General features: G+C 33.5%; 2 protein-coding genes across 2 annotated transcripts; both read right to left on the bottom strand.

The window, feature by feature from the left end:
* Window positions 1-764: 764 nt before the first annotated feature.
* Window positions 765-9,158, bottom strand: LOC128550463 (uncharacterized). Its single transcript, XM_053529583.1, has one exon. It carries the CDS (start codon window positions 8,866-8,868, stop codon window positions 6,451-6,453), a length of 2,418 nt encoding a protein of 805 aa, XP_053385558.1. The 5' UTR covers window positions 8,869-9,158; the 3' UTR covers window positions 765-6,450.
* Window positions 9,159-11,596: 2,438 nt separating this feature from the next.
* On the bottom strand, window positions 11,597-19,705 carry LOC128550574 (uncharacterized). The gene is made up of 4 exons (XM_053529834.1): window positions 19,114-19,705; window positions 12,595-12,687; window positions 12,113-12,301; window positions 11,597-11,671 (listed from the first exon to the last, which is right to left on the bottom strand). The coding sequence occupies exons 1-4, from the start codon at window positions 19,507-19,509 to the stop codon at window positions 11,597-11,599; spliced, it is 753 nt and encodes a 250-aa protein (XP_053385809.1). The 5' UTR covers window positions 19,510-19,705.
* Window positions 19,706-23,092: the final 3,387 nt, after the last annotated feature.

The raw sequence follows: 23,092 nt of genomic DNA, 5'->3' as shown, positions 1-23,092 counted from the left end.
TTAAGATCCACCAAGCCGTTTACGTTCATCAGGAGAGATCATTTAAATTTGTTACTATTTTCAGTTCTTGTGACCCAAGAATGGGCTCGGGGCACTTATTCAAACAAATTTGGAGGAACTAATAATGATGCTGCAGACCAAGTTTGATGAATATCGATCATGCGTTCAGAAGAAGTTTTTTATATGTTTTCCCTAGTTTCAGTTCTAGCGGTTTCAAAAGGGGTCCAGCGCCCCTATTTGAACAGGAGAAGCTGTTCAAGTGAAATGTTGAACCAGGATGATAAACGACGGACGATGGAGGTCGGACGCATGACCATCCACCTAAACTTATGGTTCATCCTGAAAAAAAACAGTTCAGTGAGGTCATAATCTAAATCAGTATTTTCCATTTTCTTTAGCAATGTCGATATTCTATGCATAGAATCAGAAAATATATTGATATGATAACCTGTGGCGACGAAATTGTTTATCTAACTTCATCACTTTTTTCATAAATATCAACAAATGGACGCCATTGGTAAGGATTGCTTATGGTTAGAAAATTACTCGCTATGATGTTTAATCTTCATCTTCAGTTATTTAAGGGTTTTCTTTGCTGTCTTTATTGGATTTTAGGTTTCAGCTGAACTATTAGTACATTAACTAATGACATCACATGGTGCTGCTTCCAATTATATTGCAGTGTCTTTCCACATTGTCGTTTCACTAGGCTTGAAACGCCGGGGACTTTCTTACTACGTACAATGTAAATACAAAGAACAACATAAAAACAGCATCAAGTTTATTGAAAATACATGTATTTAGTAACTATTTGTAAAACTACGCTACATGGCTTTAGAGTTATGAATGTATATAACATAATTCTACGTCTAAAGGTAAGACGCTTATAGAGCTGCTATTGCTAGCAAGAATCAATAAATAAAATAATACTAAACGTAAGATTACAAATAAAAAGAGGATTTTACTATATAACGTTGAAGTCAATTTCTACGCACGCCGGATTCGAACGTGTCGTAGAAAAATTGAAAACCAAAACGTCAAATTCATATACGAGTATTTACGTCTCTGTGTCGAAGGAAAATTTTATTACCTAAATAAAAGCGTGATCATGTGTTACAAACAAAAAAAAACTTATCAGCAAAATGCGTTTCAAATTGCTGCGCACTCTAAAACTTTATATCATATGAACATGTCATGTTTAAAGGTACAATGAGACAACAAATTCCGCTGCTTCAAGAATCATTTTAAGTAAACTATCGGTTATATCGAAGAAAAATGTTCGGTCTCTTGGAATTCGAGATTCCGAATTTAAATCGATATGAATTTCAAATCTGGTTTTGTTACATTTAATGCTCACGCAGTGTTTCAATTTACATCAATATCAGTAAGTTAACTGACAGAACAATAAATGCACGAAATTGAATATATTTTTGAAGAATGTAGACTACGCATTATTATTCTCAAATGTCGCTTCGTTTAATATGAAAAAAACATAAAATTTTATTTCAGTGATTAGTTTGGGCAAATAAGAGATAAATATATAAAAATCAGCCAAGCCATTCTCTTAAGATATATTACCAAATATTTTAGGCTACATGTATGAAAGTCGATGAAAACAGCGCTTCCATTGTATACAGTGGGTTTACACTATTTGCATGTTCCAACAAGATTTAAGGCTCACGGGAAGGTCATAAAAGTTTAAACAAACTCTTTCAATTTCATACAGAGGATTCAAGACCCTTGTAATGTGTATAAATATTGCGGCATGTTACATGTTATCTAACGATATGCAACAATTTTTCAGAACAGTTATATATTCAACATGTTTCACACAGAATGTCTATAATATAATTATAAGATAAATACATTTCCAAACCTTCTGAATGTTTATGCAATTTAATACAGAAGTCTTACAAAAATCCATATGTCTGGCAGCATGATAAATACTAATTGTATAAAAAAAACACATTTTTTACAGAATTGCCACATATTCCACATACAGAATTTCTTTAAAATCTTTATGCAATATTTGAATATTTCAAACGTTCTAAGTTTAAAATTGTACAAGTTCATTCAGTTTCTCTCAAAGGATCTTCTTACAGATTTTATATAAATAAATGTATGTAGATATTGTGGCGTGTTAGATACGATCTGATAAGGCCTAAAAAAATTTGTTTCCGATAACATGTTAAACTAGGCCATCAAGTCAAATCAAAGGTAAGGCTTATTAACCCTCTAGAGGCCACAATTATTATCATATTTTATGAATTTTGGTCAGAATGTTAATCTTGAAAATCTTTAGGTCAAATTCAAACCTAGGTCACCAGGCCAAATCAATGGAAGAGCTAGTTAACACTGTAGAGGCCACATTTATGACCATACCATAATGAAACTTTGTCGGAATGTTAATATTGATGATTTTTAGGCCAAGTCTAAATCTGGATCAGGTGGGGTCAAAAACTAGGTCACCAAGTCAAATTAAACGAAAATCTGATTAATACTCTAAAGGCCACATTTATGATCATATCTTAATGAAATTTGGTAAGAATGTTAACCTTGATGATTTTTATGTCAAGTTTAAATCTGAGTCAGGCGGGATAAAAGACTACGTCACCAGGTTAAATAAAATGTGAAACTTGTTAACAATTTATAGGCCATATTTATAAAAAATATCTCTATGAAACTTGGTCAGAATATTAATTTTGGTGATCGTTAGGTCAAGTTCAAATCTAGGATCAGTGGAGTCAGAAACTAGGTCACCGGGTCAAATCAAAGGTAAAGCTTGTTAACACTCTAAAGGCCACATTTATGACTACATCTTGCTGAAACTTGGTCAGAATGTTAATATTGATGATTTCTAGGTCAAGTTCAATCTGGGTTACGTGGGGTCAAAATCTAGGTCACCAGGTCAAATAAAACGAAAAGCTAGTTAACACTCTAGAGGCCACATTATGACTGTATCTTCATGAAACGTGGTCAGATTGTTAATCTTAATGATCTATAGGTCAAGTAAAATCTGGGTCATGTGGGGTCAAAAACTAGGCCACCAGGTCAAATCAAAGAAAAGGCTAGTTATCACTCTAGAGGCCACATTTATGAAGATTTCTCTATGAAACTTACCCAGAATGTTAATCTTGATAATCTTTAGGTCAAGTTTAAATCTAGGCCAAGTGGAGTCAGAAACTAGGTCACTAGATCAAATCAAGAGTAAAGCTTGTTAACCCTCTAGAGGCCACATTCATGACTGTATCTTCATGAAACTTGGTCAGAATGTTAACGTTGATGATCTTAAATCAAATAGGAATCTGGGTCATGTGGAATTTGACCTACTGACCTACATTTTTGTTTTTTTAAGATACAGTCTTAAAATTTGGATGGCGTGTACAGTTTTGCACACCGATCTTAAAACTGAACTCAGTGTCCATGGATGTGACCTACTGACCTTCTTTCTTCAGGTGATCGATATAGGGCTATCAGGGCCCTATTGTATTTATCTACAAATTACTAAGTATTCCTATATCATAGAAAGTTCTTTACAATTAATTCCCCAATTTCACTTCAAAAACGAGGTTAAAAAGCCGGATCACCTTTTAAGGATTGAAGCTAAAAGATATATAATTGGAAATATTTCGCAGTATTCATATATGCATTCTTTGTGTCTAACTTTAAATACTCGGAAACAAAAGTAATGGATTCTGATAGTTACATTATACATTACATATATATCCGCAATAAGGAGGCATGAAGGATGCGTGACATGAAAATAACTTTACATATCTGGTACATGTAATGTCACTCATACATAATATCAGTTTACACTAATTTGAAAAATAATGATCTATAAAACTACAGATAGAATTATATCATAATCTACAACCTGATTCGGTAGTTGTTCAAGGAAAAACAATACATAACTCCTACATAAGTATATAGGCTAATTATTTAGAAATAAGTCCAACAAGAAAACAAGAAAAAAACATTTAAAGACCGCAGTTGCACGTGCAAAAACTAGAAATAATGTCGACAGGCGTTAACAAAACGTGCTTCCTTACTACAATTAAAAAAAAGTAATGAACATGTAGCACGTGAGTCACGAAATATTAATTTTAACAACCTTTGTATTTTTTCATATGATACGCAACAAATTAATTTTTGATAAAAAAGGAAATAAATTTAAAAACACACAGGTTTTGACCTGCGATATTCTTTGTTTAGTTAATTGTATTGCAAAGTTTGTTATGCTTGCTAGCACACAGGTATAATTGTATTACATTTAATGTTGATAAAATATGAAATAACCATCGTGTAAAATTTATTTCCTTATACTCATATGTAATTCCATGGAAGTTGCAAAAATCAACCCTGCGTTGAACATTTTTAAATTTACCGAGAATGAAATCATTATAAAATCAATATTTAGCATATACAAGCTCATTGCGTAAAAAACTATTAAAAGCATGACATAATAAACATTTAATAACCTTCTATCCAATTTTATATATAAAAACTGAAACAAATGTTAAAAAGCGAATCAACAGTTTACATTTTCTTTTGAATTTCGAAGCAAAATTAATATTACCCTCCATATTATTGTAAGTGTTAACATGCAAGTGTTGACAGAATATATTGTGAAATGTGTCAATTTCAAAAACGTATGTTTTTGTATACAAAATAATATGACAATTGTATACATTTCAAACTGAAAATACCCTTCAAAAACATAGAGCCTAACTGGTGTCATTTCGACATCTTCTCATATGGCCCCAGTATGGGTCAGTATTTAACTTAACAAACAATTAAGAGCAAATCTTTTGTAACCGCAAAATGCGCATTCATACAAAGCTTCATTACAAACCATTACGCCAGGGAAAAAAAAGAAAATTAAGCCTTTCAGAGTATATGTCTTAGATTAAAACTTAAAGGGATCATATGCCCATAATTCAATGTTAGAAAATTGAACAATGACAACGCATAATCCATGTTAATACGAAATACACAGGTTTTTGTATATAAACAGTAAAATGTGTGTTATGTATGTATAATTAGCCGTAGTTTGGTTATGTACTAACAATTGGCAGCTTTTTGAAAGCTCTATAGAAACAAATTGCTTTTGTATTTAGCAAAGTTAAATACAATTTGATGAGCACTTTTACATTTAAAGTTTATATCCAATGAAAACTATTTTAGTCAAAAATGCGTATTTTGTATCTTTCAACACAGATGAATAGGAACTTAGGTCTTTTGAAAATGCGGAATTGAGAGCAATTCCAATAAGCTGACCGTTTTTATCGCAGGTAAGCTAACATAAATAAGTGTAAACCAAACAAGACTAAAACAATGTGAAGTAACACAATATGCATAATCCTAATGAAATATAAACAAATATGAAGAAAAATATTACACACATGAACATCGTGATACATATAGTTTATGAATATTTCAAACGCAGAACACTAATTGCATTATCTTTGCTAGTTGATAAGCTAAAGCCATGACTGCCCAGAGTGATAACGTCATTAGTATCGTCAAACTTAATTGCAACAGCTAACGCATACCAGTTACGTAAGTGTGTTATTATAGTTACGCTACAACTGTTTTTGGAATAATTAAAGTAACAAGAGCACAGAACTTCCAATCCACTGTTTCCGATCAAACATTTATACATTTGTTTATTACATACTCCTTTCTGTTATCCGTTAAGTTACACTGGTACCGGAAACGTCAATATTTTTCAATACACTGACGCCTGAATTTCATATCGGGTGCGTGACGTAATTCAGTGTGTGTTGTTGCACTACTTTTTTCTATTTAGTTCAGTATTGTTAATCCTATTCAGGCTATTGAACATATTTATGATATTTACATAATATATTTACGTATAGATGCGTATGTAACCTATAAATATCGGACCAATTACGCGAACTGATATGTTAGTTAGTATATTTGTCCGACATTCAAAATCAACATCTAATCTCTATCGTTCGAAAATATTATCAGACCAATATAACATGAACTTCGTACAACTGAAATCAGGATAACCGTAGTTGTGCGATATCATCCTCCTACTTGCTCTGTGGCTATCTGTAATGATCTGAGCAAGCCGAAAGTTCTCTGTGACAATGAAACTGAAGACAATACGACTGCAGTACTGAAGACAATACGACTGCAGTAATTTGTCCTCTTTTGTATTGTAACATAAAGTATTTATAAAATACCAGATATCTCTTTTGCTTCAGCCGTTTTCACTGCTACTGAAAGGCGAGTACCTTGTTCTGAAACAATGTTTAATTTTAAATTCACGTACAATTCATGCTGTGTAGAAAAGTTGTCGTTGTTAAGCTATTTCACTTTTATTATGTGGATTCAGTGTCTCGTACATAGCTGCTATTTTCAATACGAAAAGTCTGAAACAAGACACCAATTCTACCTGACAACATTTCATTTAAGTGTTTACACATCATCTTCATTAACATCTTGTTCGTATTCTTCGTCAGTACTTAGCTGCAGAACCTGAGAAGGAATTCTGTCTTGTTTGTTTTTTATATTTCGCTTGACATTCGGATTTTCTAACAGTTTGTTCCTTATTTCTGACTCTTTGGTAGCGTATGCGAAGTGAAGAGCAGTATCACCATCTTTATTTTGTATGTTTACATCAACTTTATCACAAAGGGCTTTTGCATACTCCACGTAGCTACTTTCATGATTCGCCTTTAGAATTGCTATGTGTAATGGAGTGTTTCCATCCAAATCTGGCGTTTCCTTATCTATTTCGTCCATCTGCAAAAGCTGTTTGATGCATCGATGTTTTCTACCATTCAGTGCAAATACCAAAGGTGTTCTTTGTAATGCGTCCAATTTCCTCGCAAAAAAGCCTGTTTTCACGAGTTTTTCTGCTAATTCATCATTGTCAACCCAAATCGCTACGTGTAACAGAGTCAACCCTTTGATACTATCTTTTTTTGGCAACGTCAATGTCTTGCAAATTTGCGCTTCCTTTTTTTTCTCCAAAAGAGCCATTACTGTTTCTGTATGACCCTTTTTGGCTGCAATGTGTATCGGATGATAACCGTGTTCATTTTCATGATCCAAATAAGAATAATTATCTAAAATTATTCCGGCAATTTCTGCAGACCCAAAGTGACATGCGACATGCAAAGCTGTACAACTCTTATTCTTTATCTTTACATATTTGAAGTCGTTGTGCCGACTAAGCAATAAACTGACAGCAATTGATGCTCCGTTTTGTACCATCCATAAAACTGGGTTCTGTTTTGATTTCTTATTCCATCCAAGTGAAACGTCTGCCTCATTTTTGTCGCATTTTCTTTGCAAAAACTGTATGACGTCGTGTTTTTCCTCCTTTGCAGCTAGAATAATCATTTCATCTGTAACCTTTGTGCCATGTTCAGATAGCCAGACAAGCGTATCTATGACGCCGAATCGTATAGCAATCATTGTGGACAAATATAGTTCCTCTTCTAATACTTCTTTCGGAATAATCGACTTGCCAAAGCAAAGTTCCGCAAACACGCTTTTGCCATTTCCTTTGAAAAGACTAAATGATGCTAATCGTGATTTGTCATATTGGAGTTCAATATCATACTGCATAAATACCGTTGATAATGACTGAACGTGCACAACCAGAATCGAATCTAGCTGTATGGATGGTGTTTCACAGAAAGTGTTGCAAAACGTCTTATTACGAAATGCTTCATGTTGTATCACTGATCCGTCTATTTGGTTAGCTTCGATTGTCATGAACTCGACCAGTTTGACACTAAGCCTACTGAATCTATATGGTGAAACATATAGTGTGTCCTGCTGTGTTTGTTCCGTCCTGATGTACCTCATAGCAAAGTCAAAGTCGCAGCTGGTAAGCGCCGCGGTAGTATTTCTTTCAAACGCGATCAATCCAACAACATCAGCGATAACTTTGTGACTGAATTGATACATTCCCGTATTGTTGTCAAAATTGAGAAAACCATCTCGATGTTCTATCAAGCACTGTCCTATCTTTCTAAGGCAATGTTCAGGTGAAAATTGTAGGCTCTTTATGACAGATATGACAGAATCAGGAGTAACATGAATCGGTAATTCAATATCTTGTATAGACAGTTCTTGGTTTTCCTGTGCCCATACCAGGAAGTATGCCAGAAAAGTAAGCTCATCCTCGCCAAAGACGGTCCTTATGTGTTCTTTGATAAAATGTAGAGGTTGTTGAAAGAATTTGTGACCTTTCTGATAAAGATCCTTTCTTTGACAAAAAAGTCGGGCGCATTCTGGAAACCCTATCGGGAAGGACTGACTTTCTGCAGCTGACTCTTTTCTACATTGGACACATTTTTGGACGAATTCTTTCGAACATTCCCTTCCTTCCATATTCAGGTGACATTCCAGTATGTCTTTTTTTTCACTGTAGCTTAATTGTTCTGACGAAAGTTTCACTGTGTTTTCATCAGTGAAAAATGTTGGACAATACATTCGTTGAAGTGCTTCATTTAGGATATAATTACGTGAGGTAACAATTATATGCAGTTTATTTCCCTTTGTTTGTACAGCAGTTTCGATTTCGGTTAAAACTTTGTGCCATCGTCTAAATTCGTTGACATCAAGGACACTGGCTCCAAAAATATCATCAATTATGATGACTATATGTTCTGTGACATTAACGTTTCTCCAGTCAGACGGTGTACTCAGATTCACACATTTACCGTTTCCAACCTCTCGTGCAAGCATTCTAGACATAGTGGTTTTTCCTTCTCCTGGGTTTCCTTTCAAAACAACAATTCTTTTCTGATGCAGCTTTTCGTACGCTTCATTAAAAGAATTGGTCTTAACAAACTGTTTCCCATCAAGACTAGCGATCATCAATTCAGTTAGCCCTATATAAAATGGATTGAAATAATTTCAAACCAAATGCCGTACATTCGAAACATAATTTCCATTTAAGACAGGGAATTCGATAAACTAACTCAAAATTCAAGGAATGGGAAATAATGCTTAATCAAAATATGTCATTTTGTTCGCCTAATGCAACTAAGACAAAAATGATAATAGAAATATAAACGCTCACAACATACAAGTTTCGTTAAGGAGTTTGATGCTGTATGTAAAGCTGAACCGAAATAATTTATGAAAGTTTTTTGTTAAACTGTTAAAGGAAATATGCTTCGATAATAACATGAAACAACATGACTTACCGGTCACATTATCTGAAAAGTAAAGTGTCACTTTTTAATGAATTAAAACTATAACATTTTAGAAACAAAACCAAATACATCAAGAAGACATATGACATCATTTCCTTATTGAGTGCAATTAACTACAGCTCATCAATATTCTGACAAGCTCACAAAAATGACTTAGTCCATGATAGCTTATAGCAGATAAGTAAAACAAAGGAAACATAAAGTACACGACGTAAAGTTCTGTCAGGATGTTATAGTGCTTTGAAAGGTTTTCAATTCAACTGATATTTGAACAGAATACAATCATTTTTGTATTATAAAATATGTACGGAAATCCCCTGGAAACATAGAATGTAACCAGTGATAATGATATCAGACTCGGTTTGATTGAGTCTGTTCATGGCAGGTAATGCAAAGTTCACATTCCTCACGCAACCCATTTTCACCAGCTCCGGCTTTAGCAGAATGCTATTTCACCGATAGTGAATAAAGTCCATGATCCCAACGGATCAGAAAATATTATGACACTGAATCCAAGTGCATGGAGAATTTTTACGACCGTCACACGGTTCTTTAATTCTACTCTTGTGACAGTTCATAACTTTTAAAAAAAGGATTCTTTGGAAGCATAGAACGGTAACAAACACAATTACAGCAGTCTCAATTTGATTGTGTTAGATCATGAGAGGTAATGAAAAGTGTTCATGTTCATTGAAATTTCATTTTAACAAATGCCCGATTTGAGATCTATGATTAATGCAACGCTCAGACCAAATGGCAAGTTGTCTATAAGATTTATTTGAAGTATGTACGCTAATGCAGTCGTCAATATAGTTTACTAGGGTTGCGTTCAAGATTTTGGAATCAATTCCTGGGATATGAAATTCGGTTTCAAAGTGATAATGAAATCATGCTCAGATGTATGTCTGTCTGTATGTATACACAAAATACATAGACAAAGTTAAAACAGATGTTTGTTAAACACATATGCTCCAAATGATGGTCTGTCGGAGACAAGTGGGTATGTAACGTTGTGTGATGTGACCTTGGCATTGATCAAATGACCTCAAATACAACAGGGATCATCTACTGACTATAGACAACCATCCTGCGAAGAATGAAAGTCAACGCGTTCTTTGATTATTGAACGGAAATCGTTTTCAGTATCGATAGATTGGCCTTTGACCAACCGATCTAATAAACAAAAGGGTCATCTTCTGACCACGTGCAATTATACTGTGAAGATTGACATCCAAAGAGTTCTTTGATTGTTAAACGGAAACTGTTTTTCAGTCCAGAGGTGGCTGCGACCTTGAATTGTGACCTACTAGCCTTAAAATCAATGTTGGTCCTCTATTGATCACAGTCAATCATCCTATGAAGTTTGACCCCTGTAGATTTAAGCGTTGTTTAGTTATTATGCAGAAAACGTTTTCGTCGGTCTCAAGGAAACTGTGACCTTGACATACTGAACCTCAAAACTACAGAAGTTACTTACAACAAACAATCATCCGATGAAGTTTGACAAATGCAAAACCAAACATTCTCTAGTTATTGATCGGAAACCAAATGTTCAACCGACAGACTGACCGATAGACGGACATACAGTCCGATCGACCGACAATGAGCATAACAATTTAGCCCCTCTTCTTCGAATAGGAGCACAAATATAGATAACAAGGACAAAACAAACAAATAAAGGCATGGTACACCGCCTTAAAAACTGTCAATTTATAAATCCTCCAACCAAACAATCCCTCTTAATTATCTTTTTACATTCATTGTCGTTCTTTCATGTGTAGCACAACCATCCATACGAAAATGTTCGACTTATGTAGAATAAAGCAGCATTAAAAATAACAGTTATTACACAACCACCAGGATTGTGGCCTTCGTTTGTTGCAGTGTGGGGCTGATAAACCTTGAATTGCATTATTCCGTAACTGTACTTAAAATATTAAGTAACAGCACAGTTAATCGCTGTTCCAAGAGAAAACAACAATTGTGCTGACATCTGTCTGACATTATCTCGGTTAATAGACTTTTGAGATGATATTAGCGACCGAAGTTGTTGCTGCTAAAAGTTTTTTCGGAACGTCTCTGCATTTAACAACACTATTATCGTTACATTTAACAACACTATTATCGTTACACTCTAACCCCAGTTTATGACGAGTTTTCGTTTAGAGCACAATATAATATTTCATCTGAGGTCAATGTCATGTATTCATAAAATGTTGTGAAAACAGTACAAATCACAAAATTCTAATTATTCGTGCATGCCGATCAGAGATTTTAAGCGAATATTTCTTTGTTTCAGTATAAGATCGCTTATTTTACCTATTGGACAACAGAACCAATATGTTCAGTAATAGCGTAGTGACCAAGACAGGAAGCTTATTTCCTGTTTATTTTCTGTTTATCTGTTTATCTGTTTTACTTTCAATGGTTTTATGAATTTTATCAATCTCGCCTGTGTAATTCTACGAGGAACAACATAACATCACATATTTAGTTATGGAAGTTAAAATGAAAAGGTCCTATGTTAAAATGAAAAGGTCCTATGAAATTTGGTATTACATTTTACCATGAAGATGTGTTCATTGCAATGTTGTTTGTAATTAGTTACGTCTTTGCATACGTTTAGTTAAAATTTCCTAAATATTTATTATTTGCACTCGTTTGCATTTATATGTAGATCCGTACAAGTTAAAACATATTTCATTGAATACTTCTGTCTCATATTTCAATACTTCACTGACAAACGTGCAAGAAGAAATTCATACTGTTCCGTTTTAATTAGAACACCTACTACTATAGAAGATCAAACAGTAAAGAATTTTAAGATTTCATTAAATTGAAATTACTCTATATCACGAAGTTAAGGTTAAAATAGAGTTAAGAATCGCTGTTAGAATTCTCACATATATGTCAAATAAATCAAAAATATATTTAACAAAACTGCCTTTATTCTTACAATGTACTTGTTGTCTCCATCGCTCTTTTTCCTGTCTAAATTCCTCCTCCGTAGATGAGTCAATTGCCTCTTTACAAAGACTGTCAATTTTTGATCTTAGACCAGGACTTGAGCCGTTGTCCAAATCTAAGATAGCCTAGAATGACAGAGTTAAACATATACTAGTCCGCACAATGAACTATAATCAAAGAATTAGCATTTCATCCTTCAGATACAAAAGTTGTACTAAATGTTATAAAAACTGTGGTGTGACAAAAATCTTTCTTGGTGATTTATGCTGCTTATCATTTAGTTATAAAAGCAAAATATACAGTACTGTGTATTGGGAAAACCTAAATTATATAGTTCCGTAGGTTAAATGTGCAAAAATATTGTCTAAACTTATGACATAAGTAAACTATTAAATATTTGATGCGATAGGTGCCTCACCGCTTTGACAGTATCCCAAACAGCTGCAAAGTTTTCCTCTTCAGTGAATCCATTGTCACGTGAAAAAACGTCAGTGCTAGCTTCATGAAAAATCTGAAAGTGTCAAGTTTCTGATAATCTGTACTTGTTACATATTCATTTTAGCGCGAAATTTAAAATAAAAAATGTTGACCTTTTACAATGGACAAGGTACGCTTTTCTGTACAAAATGTCCTAAAACAATATAAATATAAATATCAAAATGGAACAAAATAATAATCAAAATGATTATAAGGGAGGTGCTGCGAAAATTCCTTTGGTTACATTGAGTTTCTCACAAATGAGTTAAAATACACTTTCTAGGCAAACCGGCGTGCACCAGTCCTCAAAAACCTGGCATTTTATAAATTAAAGGACATATATCAACCCAGGGAATACTTCGAAAACCGCTGACAAGCATTTCGCGGAAACGGTTGTAACTGACATTTTTTACAAAAATCATTTTTTACAGTTTTCAACCTATTTTGCATGTCTACATAATCCTGTAAAATATTAGGTTTGAACTCTAAAGATTTATGTGTTTACTTATTTTTAGCCAGAAGGTTGTATCTGCAAGACAGTGCTGTTTTGTTTTATAAAATGTTTTAATGTTTTTTTTTTAAAAAATGTATTATAAACAAACAAGTAAAAAGGAAACTAAATTATGTTGATGACATCATCAATGACATCATTTGTTTTGTTTGTGTGGTGGGTGTTGGAGGGGATCCAATTAATGCAATATGTAATATTTAATAATGGAAATATTACAATTAATTCTAGCTGGGTTCATTGCACCTTGTTAGTTATGTTCCTATTTAGTTGTTAACATTTTAGCGAAATATTTAACAAGAACGTATGTAAATATAATATGACACTGGAAACGCAATTGCGCATAGCTTTCTATTGTAAAGATATCTCCTACTCCATATCTATATTCAAGATGTGGTAGCATCACAGTAAAAACAAGGGCGTATCAAGGGGGATGCAATCACACCGCCCTTTTTCGGCAAAGTTTGCATTTCTCACTTTGAAAGCCCACTCTTTGTTGGGGATTTTCGCTCGCCAACTTGCATTTATTTACAATAAAACAGTCAGATATTATAAAGTACAGAAGTACAAGAGGGAGTACATATAGAATTAAGTCAGTATGGGATGTCGATGAAGGAGTCCATTTGAATAATTTACAAGTTCTGTCTGAAGCAATCACAGTTAAAGTTCAACCACGAAAAAAAAATTTACAAACATTTCGAACTGTCCCAAATGATTATTCGAGGAGAATCTGTGGTTCTCATACATAAAACTGCATTTACTCTTCGTGTTATTGCATCTAGTTGTGCCAAAGATTTCAAGCAATTTGAATATATGAATTATAATTTGAGTATCAATGGATTTTCTGCACGAGTGACAGTGATATATAGACCACCATCAACAAAACAAATTGTTTACAAACTAGACTAGTATGTTTCTATAGGAAGCATGGCCTGCTTTCCTAGGCAGATATGCACAGTTGATAATGATGTAATCATTGTGGGACATATGAATTTCCATCTTGATATTCTATCAGATAGAGATGCTGTCAGATGTACCAGTGTACTTCAGTCATGTGGTATGCATCAGCATGTGAATGGACCTACCCATACCCGTGGCCATACATTAGATGTTGTTAATACCAGGGACAGCAGCAGAATTATATCAGGTGTCGAGGTAATCGATCCAAGTCTTTGTGACAATACTGGTAATATGTCACAAGACCATTATGCAATTCATTTCAATGCCTGTGCCACAAAACCAGCACCGGTCGGAAGACGGTTTCTTCTTTTTATGCTCTATTGAAGTATATACTTTCAGACAAGGCATCGCAGCGTCCCTTGTACTAAATATATTTCCAGAAGGCACAGACCTAGCTGTCTGTGGTTTACAGACGAACTTCATCGGGCTAATCACTTAAAACGCTAGCTTGAGCGGAAATAGAATAAATGTAACATTACCAATCGACCATCAACTTTATAGGGACCCATGTGCTACCATAATAACATTTCTAATTCAGGCCCGAACTTCTCTGATAAGGTAAAGTCATGTGGCACTAACCACAAAGGTTTGGCCAAGATAATCAAAAGCAAGGAGACAGTCAAGATGCTGCCCGTGCCTCCGACGCATCCTCAAAGGAACTTGCGCAGAAATTTGGTGACTTTTTCATATATAAATTGAAAACATTAGGAATGACATTATTTCACATAGCCAAGACTGATTGTGATTTAGCAGACTTTACTTGTTCCGAGCATCAGGAAGTAGAAAAAAATGCTTGTTGATTTGGCTCCTGCAACAACAGAAGAGGTAAAGCAAATTGTACAAAAATCCCCAGACTAATCCCGTGAACTCGACCCTTTACCATCATGCCTTTTGAAAAAAAATGTCTTGATGAGCTCTTGCTGTTGATAACAAACATCATAAATACATCAATGGAATTAGGTTATATACCAAAAGAATTTAAGAGTGCGATGATAAGACCTCTGCTTAAGAAACCAGGTCTTGAACCAAATATTCTCAAAAATTAAAGCCTGTGTCTAAGCTCCCTTTCATTTAAAAGGTCTTAGAAAAGGTAGTAGATGTGTATCTTCAGCAGCACTTGAGTGACATTAAGTTACATGAGGGACTGCAGTATTTGTATATAGTTTCATTCAACTGAGTCGGCTGATTAAAGTACAGAATGGCATCTTCACATCTCTTGACCATTGAAAATCTAAAAAGTCTTTGTGCCACTTGATCTGTCTACGGCTTTCTACACGATTGACCACCACACACTGTTACACAGACTCGAACATCAATTTGGAGTCACAGACAAAGCACATGCATGGATGTTATCATATTTAAGTGACCACTATCAAACTGTGTGTGTTGATTGTGAGTTGTTGACGCCTTTGACGATGAAGTACAGTATGCCCCAAGGATCAGTACCTTTTCAAATAAACTCCAGTTCGCATGAAATAACTTCTTGTCAATGATTTAACCATTTTTCTAGGGGAGCCCCCCACTTATACCCACACACCTACCCCACACGTCATTTCACACCTCCTACTCACACCCACTTCCGGAAATTTCTGGTTACGCCTATGAAATACAGCCAGGATTTTCATAAAGGCTGCCGACTTTCTTTTTTGAAATGAAAATATGATCTACTTGCATGTTGTTGTCTTCAAATATTATATAAAAACAAACCATTGCGTTCATACGTTCGTAACATTTAATTTAACACAGCTGATTCAATATTAAAGTGCATTGACTTATTAATGCCAAGTGGACCCTTCCATCCTTATATATTCAATAAGTCCATTTGACATCTAAGTTATTTTTATCTTTGTCAAATGCAGTTTTTTCTATACATACAGCGTAGACCCGGATTACACACTGATCCGGTTGTACACTGTAGGCATAGGAAATAGAGATCAATACAATTGCACCTTTACTAATCCTACCAGGTGTTCTGTATTACAAAAGTGCTTCTATTGTGACATTTTGATACAAGCAAAACTGTATTATCTGCACTATTACTTACTTACTGGTATTTCATTTTATTATTGGCTTGTTAAAAATTAACTTTTTACCATAAGTAAGTTGACAAAATCTTAGGAACCATGTTTTGAGGGGTAAATCAAACACATATGAATAAATCCTAAATGTTTTTGTTGTGCAAAAAAAGTATGATATTGTGTCTAAAACAGTTTTCATTTTCCACTCAATTGTGTAATTGCAAGGGAAGTAAACTAATAGATATCTCATAATCTCTGCTTATAAGTACTAGCCCAAGGCAAGAGTTGTCATTCTTTGTGGATCACAACTTTAAATTAAAAATTAAAACTTCTGTTATTGATATTAACAAAACTATCATAAACTTCACATTTGTGAAATCATTTTTGGTTATTTGAAGGACTTGGAAATAAATTTCTAGACTTTATTTAATGTATAACTATCATTGAAAATGTTAGGGTCTATCTCTATACACTGTCTGCAGTTGCCCTTTTTGATGGATGCTATGCAAAAATGGATTCTGGATAAATATACATTTAATCAGCTATATTAACCATAACTATGTTAATATTACTTCAATGAATTATAGTTGTAAATGTTTATTTCTGTTGCAAAGGTTGTTTTACAGTATTAAAATGCTAAAGTTATAATATGTTGTGTTTCATATTCATATTAATAGTCAGAATTAAAAATTCACATAAATTATTGAAAGAAAATCATTTTAATTTCAGAAACAATCATTGCATCTAAATATTTTCCCAAAATATTTGCATTTGCACTTAAACATTTTCCCCAAATCCCTGCATTTTAAAATTGCAAAATGGTTGTAACTAACAGTATAACAAATATCTCTTTTTAATGCAAGAACAGAGTTAGTGCTGATGTTAAATATGTTAAATGGAAATGGAAAAATAGGTTTTCATGCAATAAACTTGGTTTGAATAATGAAAGTTTCAACAAATATTAAGTTTTATTGTCTTCCTGTAAAATTTTCAGAATTGCCGTTACAACCGTTTTGCGCTAAGCCCGCGATTTGACGTATGTCTGCCACATATTAATTAATTGAAAGAAACTTTATCCAAACAAATTATTGTGTCAACCTAAGGATGACTTCGGATTTTATTAGTCTGAAATCATTATCTCAGACGATTGTCTGATATGAACTAAATGCATTAAACCAACCGATGGTTTCAAACTGAATGTATAAAACAAACATCTGTTTCAAACTAAATTATATTGTCTCAAACTAATTTCTGTTTCAATTAAATGTATCAACATAGCATTGTTTCAAACCATAACTGCTGGACAAATGTCTGTCTAACACCAAAATATTCACCAAATAAATTGTTTCACACCATAATAATTATATAGTTTTAAATGACTGATTCGGACTTTCTTAAATAAATATGATAATATAATATTCCTCAATCTACTCCGCTTTTATATTAGAAAAAATGATTGCAATATGATTGTTAATATTTTGAAATAATTAATGTTAATTCAAAATTTCAAACTTTATACTGATTATACTTTCTGTCTTAACCTCTTGCCTATCTGAGTTCGTCTCATACCACTAATTGTATTCCAAGATCGTTGTAAGCATTGTCGAAATTGTCGCAGCCCACTATAATTCCATTATTATATATGTTTCTGGCCTAACATTGTCGCTACTTGTCTCAGTTCAGTTCAAGACAATAAGTATCTACCTGGCCTGTATGGATCCATCTTTAGTTGATACTTTGATGATACTTTAGTTTCAGAGAGAGAACTTTTCAACTTATAGCTTTTCTGGGGTATCTCCTGGTGCTAAAGAAACTATTCTAAGTCCCAGGTATTTCCATTACAACCTATACTATACTTAATTCAGTTAATTCTGTTATTCTTGTTCAGCTCTGCCATCTTCTGCAGCTTTTGAACTTTTTTTTTTTTTCAATGCAGAAATGTTTTATTTATATGACCTAGCTGGTATAATCAGCCTACTGTAGAGGTTATGTGTGTAACATCGACTACTTACATAGCCGCAGTATCTCGTCAAACCATGAGCGAAATTCCAAACGAAATTATAAATAGACAAAACTTTAATGGCATTTTTACAAAGAATTTCTTTTTTTTTTGTGTGTGTCTAAAACGTTTTATTTATATTTTTAACGAATTAGTTAAACTGAAATATAATGCTGTCCATGAAAAGTTCTTAGAAGCAAAAAGGCAATTTCGACATACATGTATCAGAAATGAGCCAAATTACTTAGACACATCAGTTGTTGAGAGGAAATGTAGTAGCCTTCCTTATTTCCATTCACACAAACAGAAAGTATTTGCTTTCTTCAGAAATCGAATCTGTTCAATATATATAGGTCTGCATAGTTATATCTTTAGTGTCGTGAGTAATATCGAAAAATGAAAAATGCAGAAAGCAGCACGTCGGGTATTCTATGTAAAAACAACTGGCGTAAGATACCTCACTTTAAATATGCTTCCGAGATGCACACTACGCATAGTATTATATAACGCTAAAAGACAAAATAGTTTCAAAAATACATGTATACTTAACATAAAAAAATTAAATAAATTTAAGCTTGAATTGATCTTTTTAATTAAGTTTGTGGTAATGCTTAAATAGTGAGTCGTGATTAGGGTTGAAATTTAACGCCTAAAAGTGACAGTTTGGAAGAGTTTGCAATAGTTTTTTTAGTATCATTTGTTTTCATTTCAATTCTAGCAATTTTTACAACATGACATTATTTACGTCACATGGTGCCCATCCCTATCAGTTATTGCTATTTTATTATCTAGCAATATAACTTTTTGACTGTGTTATACTTTTGTCGTTAGAATTTACCTATTTTTGTTTCTGCGAAATGCGTATTAAACTTTGTACATTATTTCAAATACTATAAACAAGAACTGTCTCCAGATGAATTGTAAATTATGACTTATTAATATCAGTCTGACATCACTTAATATATCAATATTTACCGCATTCCTATAAAGCTTCAACCTGGTGATATTTGCCTCAGGTGTAGTATCATTATTCGCAGGCATCTTGCTCCAAACGCCATCAGAACTATGTCTCAGATCGCAAACAGCTCGCAGTAAATAAATCAGCAAAGTAAGATCAAAGACGTCGGACGAAGTAGCGGCCTTACCATCAGGAAATAATTTGTGATAGTATTCATCTATTAACTTCTTTTTGGTGTTGAGATCAAGCAGATAATAGTGTCTAGCAGTAAGACGCGCTTCTAGTGTATCCGGATAAATCAAACGACGGATTAAATCACGTAGAACTGGACCGCCGATATCATAGAGCAGAACATACAGTCTAAAAGTGTATGTTTTTCCTTTTGTTATACTGACGTTTTTTATGGATGCCATAATGAATTCGGCACCTGAAAGTAAAGGTAAAGGTAAATAGTAAAGATAAAGGAAAGCTTTATTTAACGTCGCATATCATTAACATGTAACATGAGCTACAAAGCGCTTTTGCGACAAGCTAGATATCCATCTGTGCTTATTTTGCATCCTGATACAACCGTTTTAAATACGGAGTGCTAAGCAATGGAGGTACCACTGCCATTTTTCACGTCTGGTATGACGCGACCGTGATCGAACCACAGAGCTCCCACATTCAAAGCGGACACTCTACTACTGAACTATTTAGGCGAGAAAAATTTAAACAAAAGAACCAAGTGCATGGTAGTTAACAAAACGGTTGCTATACGATATTTAACGTCCCGCTGCTTCTATACGAAATATACCGGTTTCTATACGTATATACGTATATACACACTTGTAAAAAATGAAAGACACGGGGAAAGTTGGGGAGGGGAGTCAGAGAAACATGTTAGTTGCTAACTTGTTATATTTCACGGAACACTTTAAAGCATAAATTGTACCATTTTACTCGGTTTCTTTGATAGTTTCAAAACCTTCCAATTGCATTTATATAGCCGTAAACACTGATCGCATGAGCTACGGATAATATTCGATATTTTGTTTTGTTATGAAATTGTGGCAACGGCTAACACACGTATCACGTCTAACTACTGTATGCAATTTTACGCACGGATCCCAATTTAAATTTATCCCTCGTTTAAACAAAATGCACATCGAAAACCATGTATTGGACACTGTACCTAATGTATGTATAAGTGATCATAAAACTTTATACGAACAGGCATAAATAAAATAAATTAATATTTTTGCAACTGTCAAGAAAAATTATTTCACAATAATACTGCAGGATAAATTTACCTTAATTAAAACATTTTACATGTCCGACGCTCATATGATAGCAACGTGGTATCCAAAGTTCAGCGGCAGACTTCACTCCAGATTGTAAGGAATAAATTATATTTGAATATTATTTTCTTACAGATTGATAATGTATCGATCAGTGTATAAGTTTCCTAATTCAGTTAAAGGGCAAGGAAAAAATCCTGACAGTAATCAACCGCCCTCAAGCCTTTCATAACGCTGGAAGAATTTTCAAAATTGGACCACTGTTGAAAAGATGTGGCAGTATGAGGTTCAAGAAACTGGCAGATAATAGTAGCAGCCAATGAAGTGTGTGTATGACGTCATTAACACACTCCTGAATTCTTTTTTTCTTTTTCTTTTTGCAAATTTTCTTTCAAATAGATTAATATGATATAATTCTTGAGTGGAAGATGCAAAATATGATAATGTCTTTCAAAATGCTTTACATAAATAAGTAAATAAGTTCAAATATGTATCTCAAAAGTGATTAAATCCACCTTTTGTTTTTGGTCGCCATGGAAACAAAATGGCCGCCATTTTTTAAAGTATTTATATTTTCATAACTTTATTGTTTTTAAACCTATTTTGAAAATTCTTTCACTTCTTTAGATATTTTATGAAACCCACCCTAGCAAACAGAATTATCATAAGAAAAAATATTGCCTTTTCCTTTGATCCCTTTAATTAACACAATTCGACCATACATGTATAAATGTGTGGTCGCTTACGGCCGATTTCCGTATGATTTTCTGCTATTGCGAGTTAGGCCAAAGAAGTATAACATATCTCTTTGGTAAGGCGTATAGGTTTAACCACTTGATAAGCTGCTAAATATCCGGTTTTCGTCGAATGAGTAAGGCTAAGAAACTTTTTTTTTTTTTTTTTTTTATATATATATATATATTTCTGATTGAGAAGGAGATATCGCTCTAGACTGTCGTTTTACCGGCCTAAGATTTTGTCATTTCTATGAGGGAAAAACAAACAAACGGACATATTTTCGTATTAAATCACACTGACTTTCCTTTCAATCATCAAAGAGATTGCAAGAAAATTAAGTGAGCATTTACAATGGAATATTTTGTTTGAATTGCCACGATTTTGCTGGTTTTCACAGAAGTTACATGTAGACTCTGATACTTCACAATTAACTACAGTAACTGTATAAAATGACCGTAGTCCCAAATGACCTCATGTCAGTTTGCATTGCCATTAATATATGCAAAATTACCCGTTACTGTTATTGGGGACTGTCACCATTGACCATTTATTCGTAGCAGCGCTTTTACATGTCTTTCTTGCTTATTTTTTGTTTTTATACTTAAGTAGATTTTTACCAGTTTAAATCTGAAACAGACGTTGCAAAAAGTAGAAACATATCATTTCTTGTAGCAACCGATGCCAATAGTTTCGTTGCATATCCCGTGCCTAAATTGTATAATAACCGTTTCTTTAAAAATTCTCCTGATTTACAAAATATCGAGCATATAATCTAGTTTTGTTATTTTCTGCGAACAACTGCCGAAAACGAAATGTTAACTAACACAAAAATGCTATCATACATGGTACAGTTTTATTCCTAAATATGCAAAACGAGGAATGTTCTATCATAGGTAATCACTCGCACTCGACATCGGACAAGATCGTTGGCTACAAGTTAGTAATTAACGTTTGCTTCGGGTAGGTATTTGTTGAAATATGTACATAAATGTTCTACACGTTCCGTGAAATCGCAGTAATAAGAAAAACATAAATACCATTGAAATTATCCAATATTTATTGATGTGTCCGGTGGGAAAGTTTACATTTCTAAACGTATAGAAACCTTTGCATTTTCGTATAGAAGCGAACGAACGCAAAAAGTTTCGCATAGAAGCCGTTTTGAGTAATTTAAAATGTTATTTATTGCCCGCGTCAGTATTTTACTGGTCATTTTAGAATTCGTATACTCCTCACTTCAATGTTAATTAATGAAACGTGCCGAAAATTTTATGATGCATTTCAATATTCCCATACTGACTACAGCCAATTCTAACTTGATCCGCATTAATTGTTTTATATAACACAATATTTGCTTTTTCATTGTAAATATATATTTAAAGGTGAAGCCTCTAGATGTATGTAGAAAAGTGATTGCAATACAAATAAAGATTGAAATAATACGGTAGGTTTTTAGAACTTGTTATCTATGAAAACACTTTTAGTTGATAAAGGAAGTAGGAAACTCGAAAATGTACCAGACTTTTGAAGGATGTAAATAGAACAAAAATGTAGCCATATCACTAGTAAAAATGTATTTTTTAGTATTTTATGGCATTTTGTAATTACTCCCTTTAATACAAAAGTACATAATGAGTTAACGACTTTCTTTTTTTATTTTAATATAATTTCTTGATTTATACTGACGCTTGATAATTATTTGGAATATTTCAACAATCTGAACCGTAAGGCAAATTTTAAAAAAGTGTGTATCTTCTGCAATTATTTGTCTCTAACTTACCCTGCTTTCGTTACAAAGAAAGATAATGGGAGGTAATACTAATTTTACAAATTTCGGCTAAGTGTAAATCTTTGACAAATAAAGTGAAGCAGTTCTTATATTCGTATCAATTCTTAGCCAAAAGTATGTTTATTAAACGTATACATCTGCTAAAATAACTTTTTAAAAATACCACAAGTGAAATACCAACGCGTATTT

The sequence above is a fragment of the Mercenaria mercenaria genome, chromosome 18 (genome assembly GCF_021730395.1).
Source record: "Mercenaria mercenaria strain notata chromosome 18, MADL_Memer_1, whole genome shotgun sequence".
Lineage (NCBI taxonomy): Eukaryota > Metazoa > Mollusca > Bivalvia > Venerida > Veneridae > Mercenaria > Mercenaria mercenaria.
This window is presented reverse-complemented; position numbering and strand designations above follow the sequence as displayed.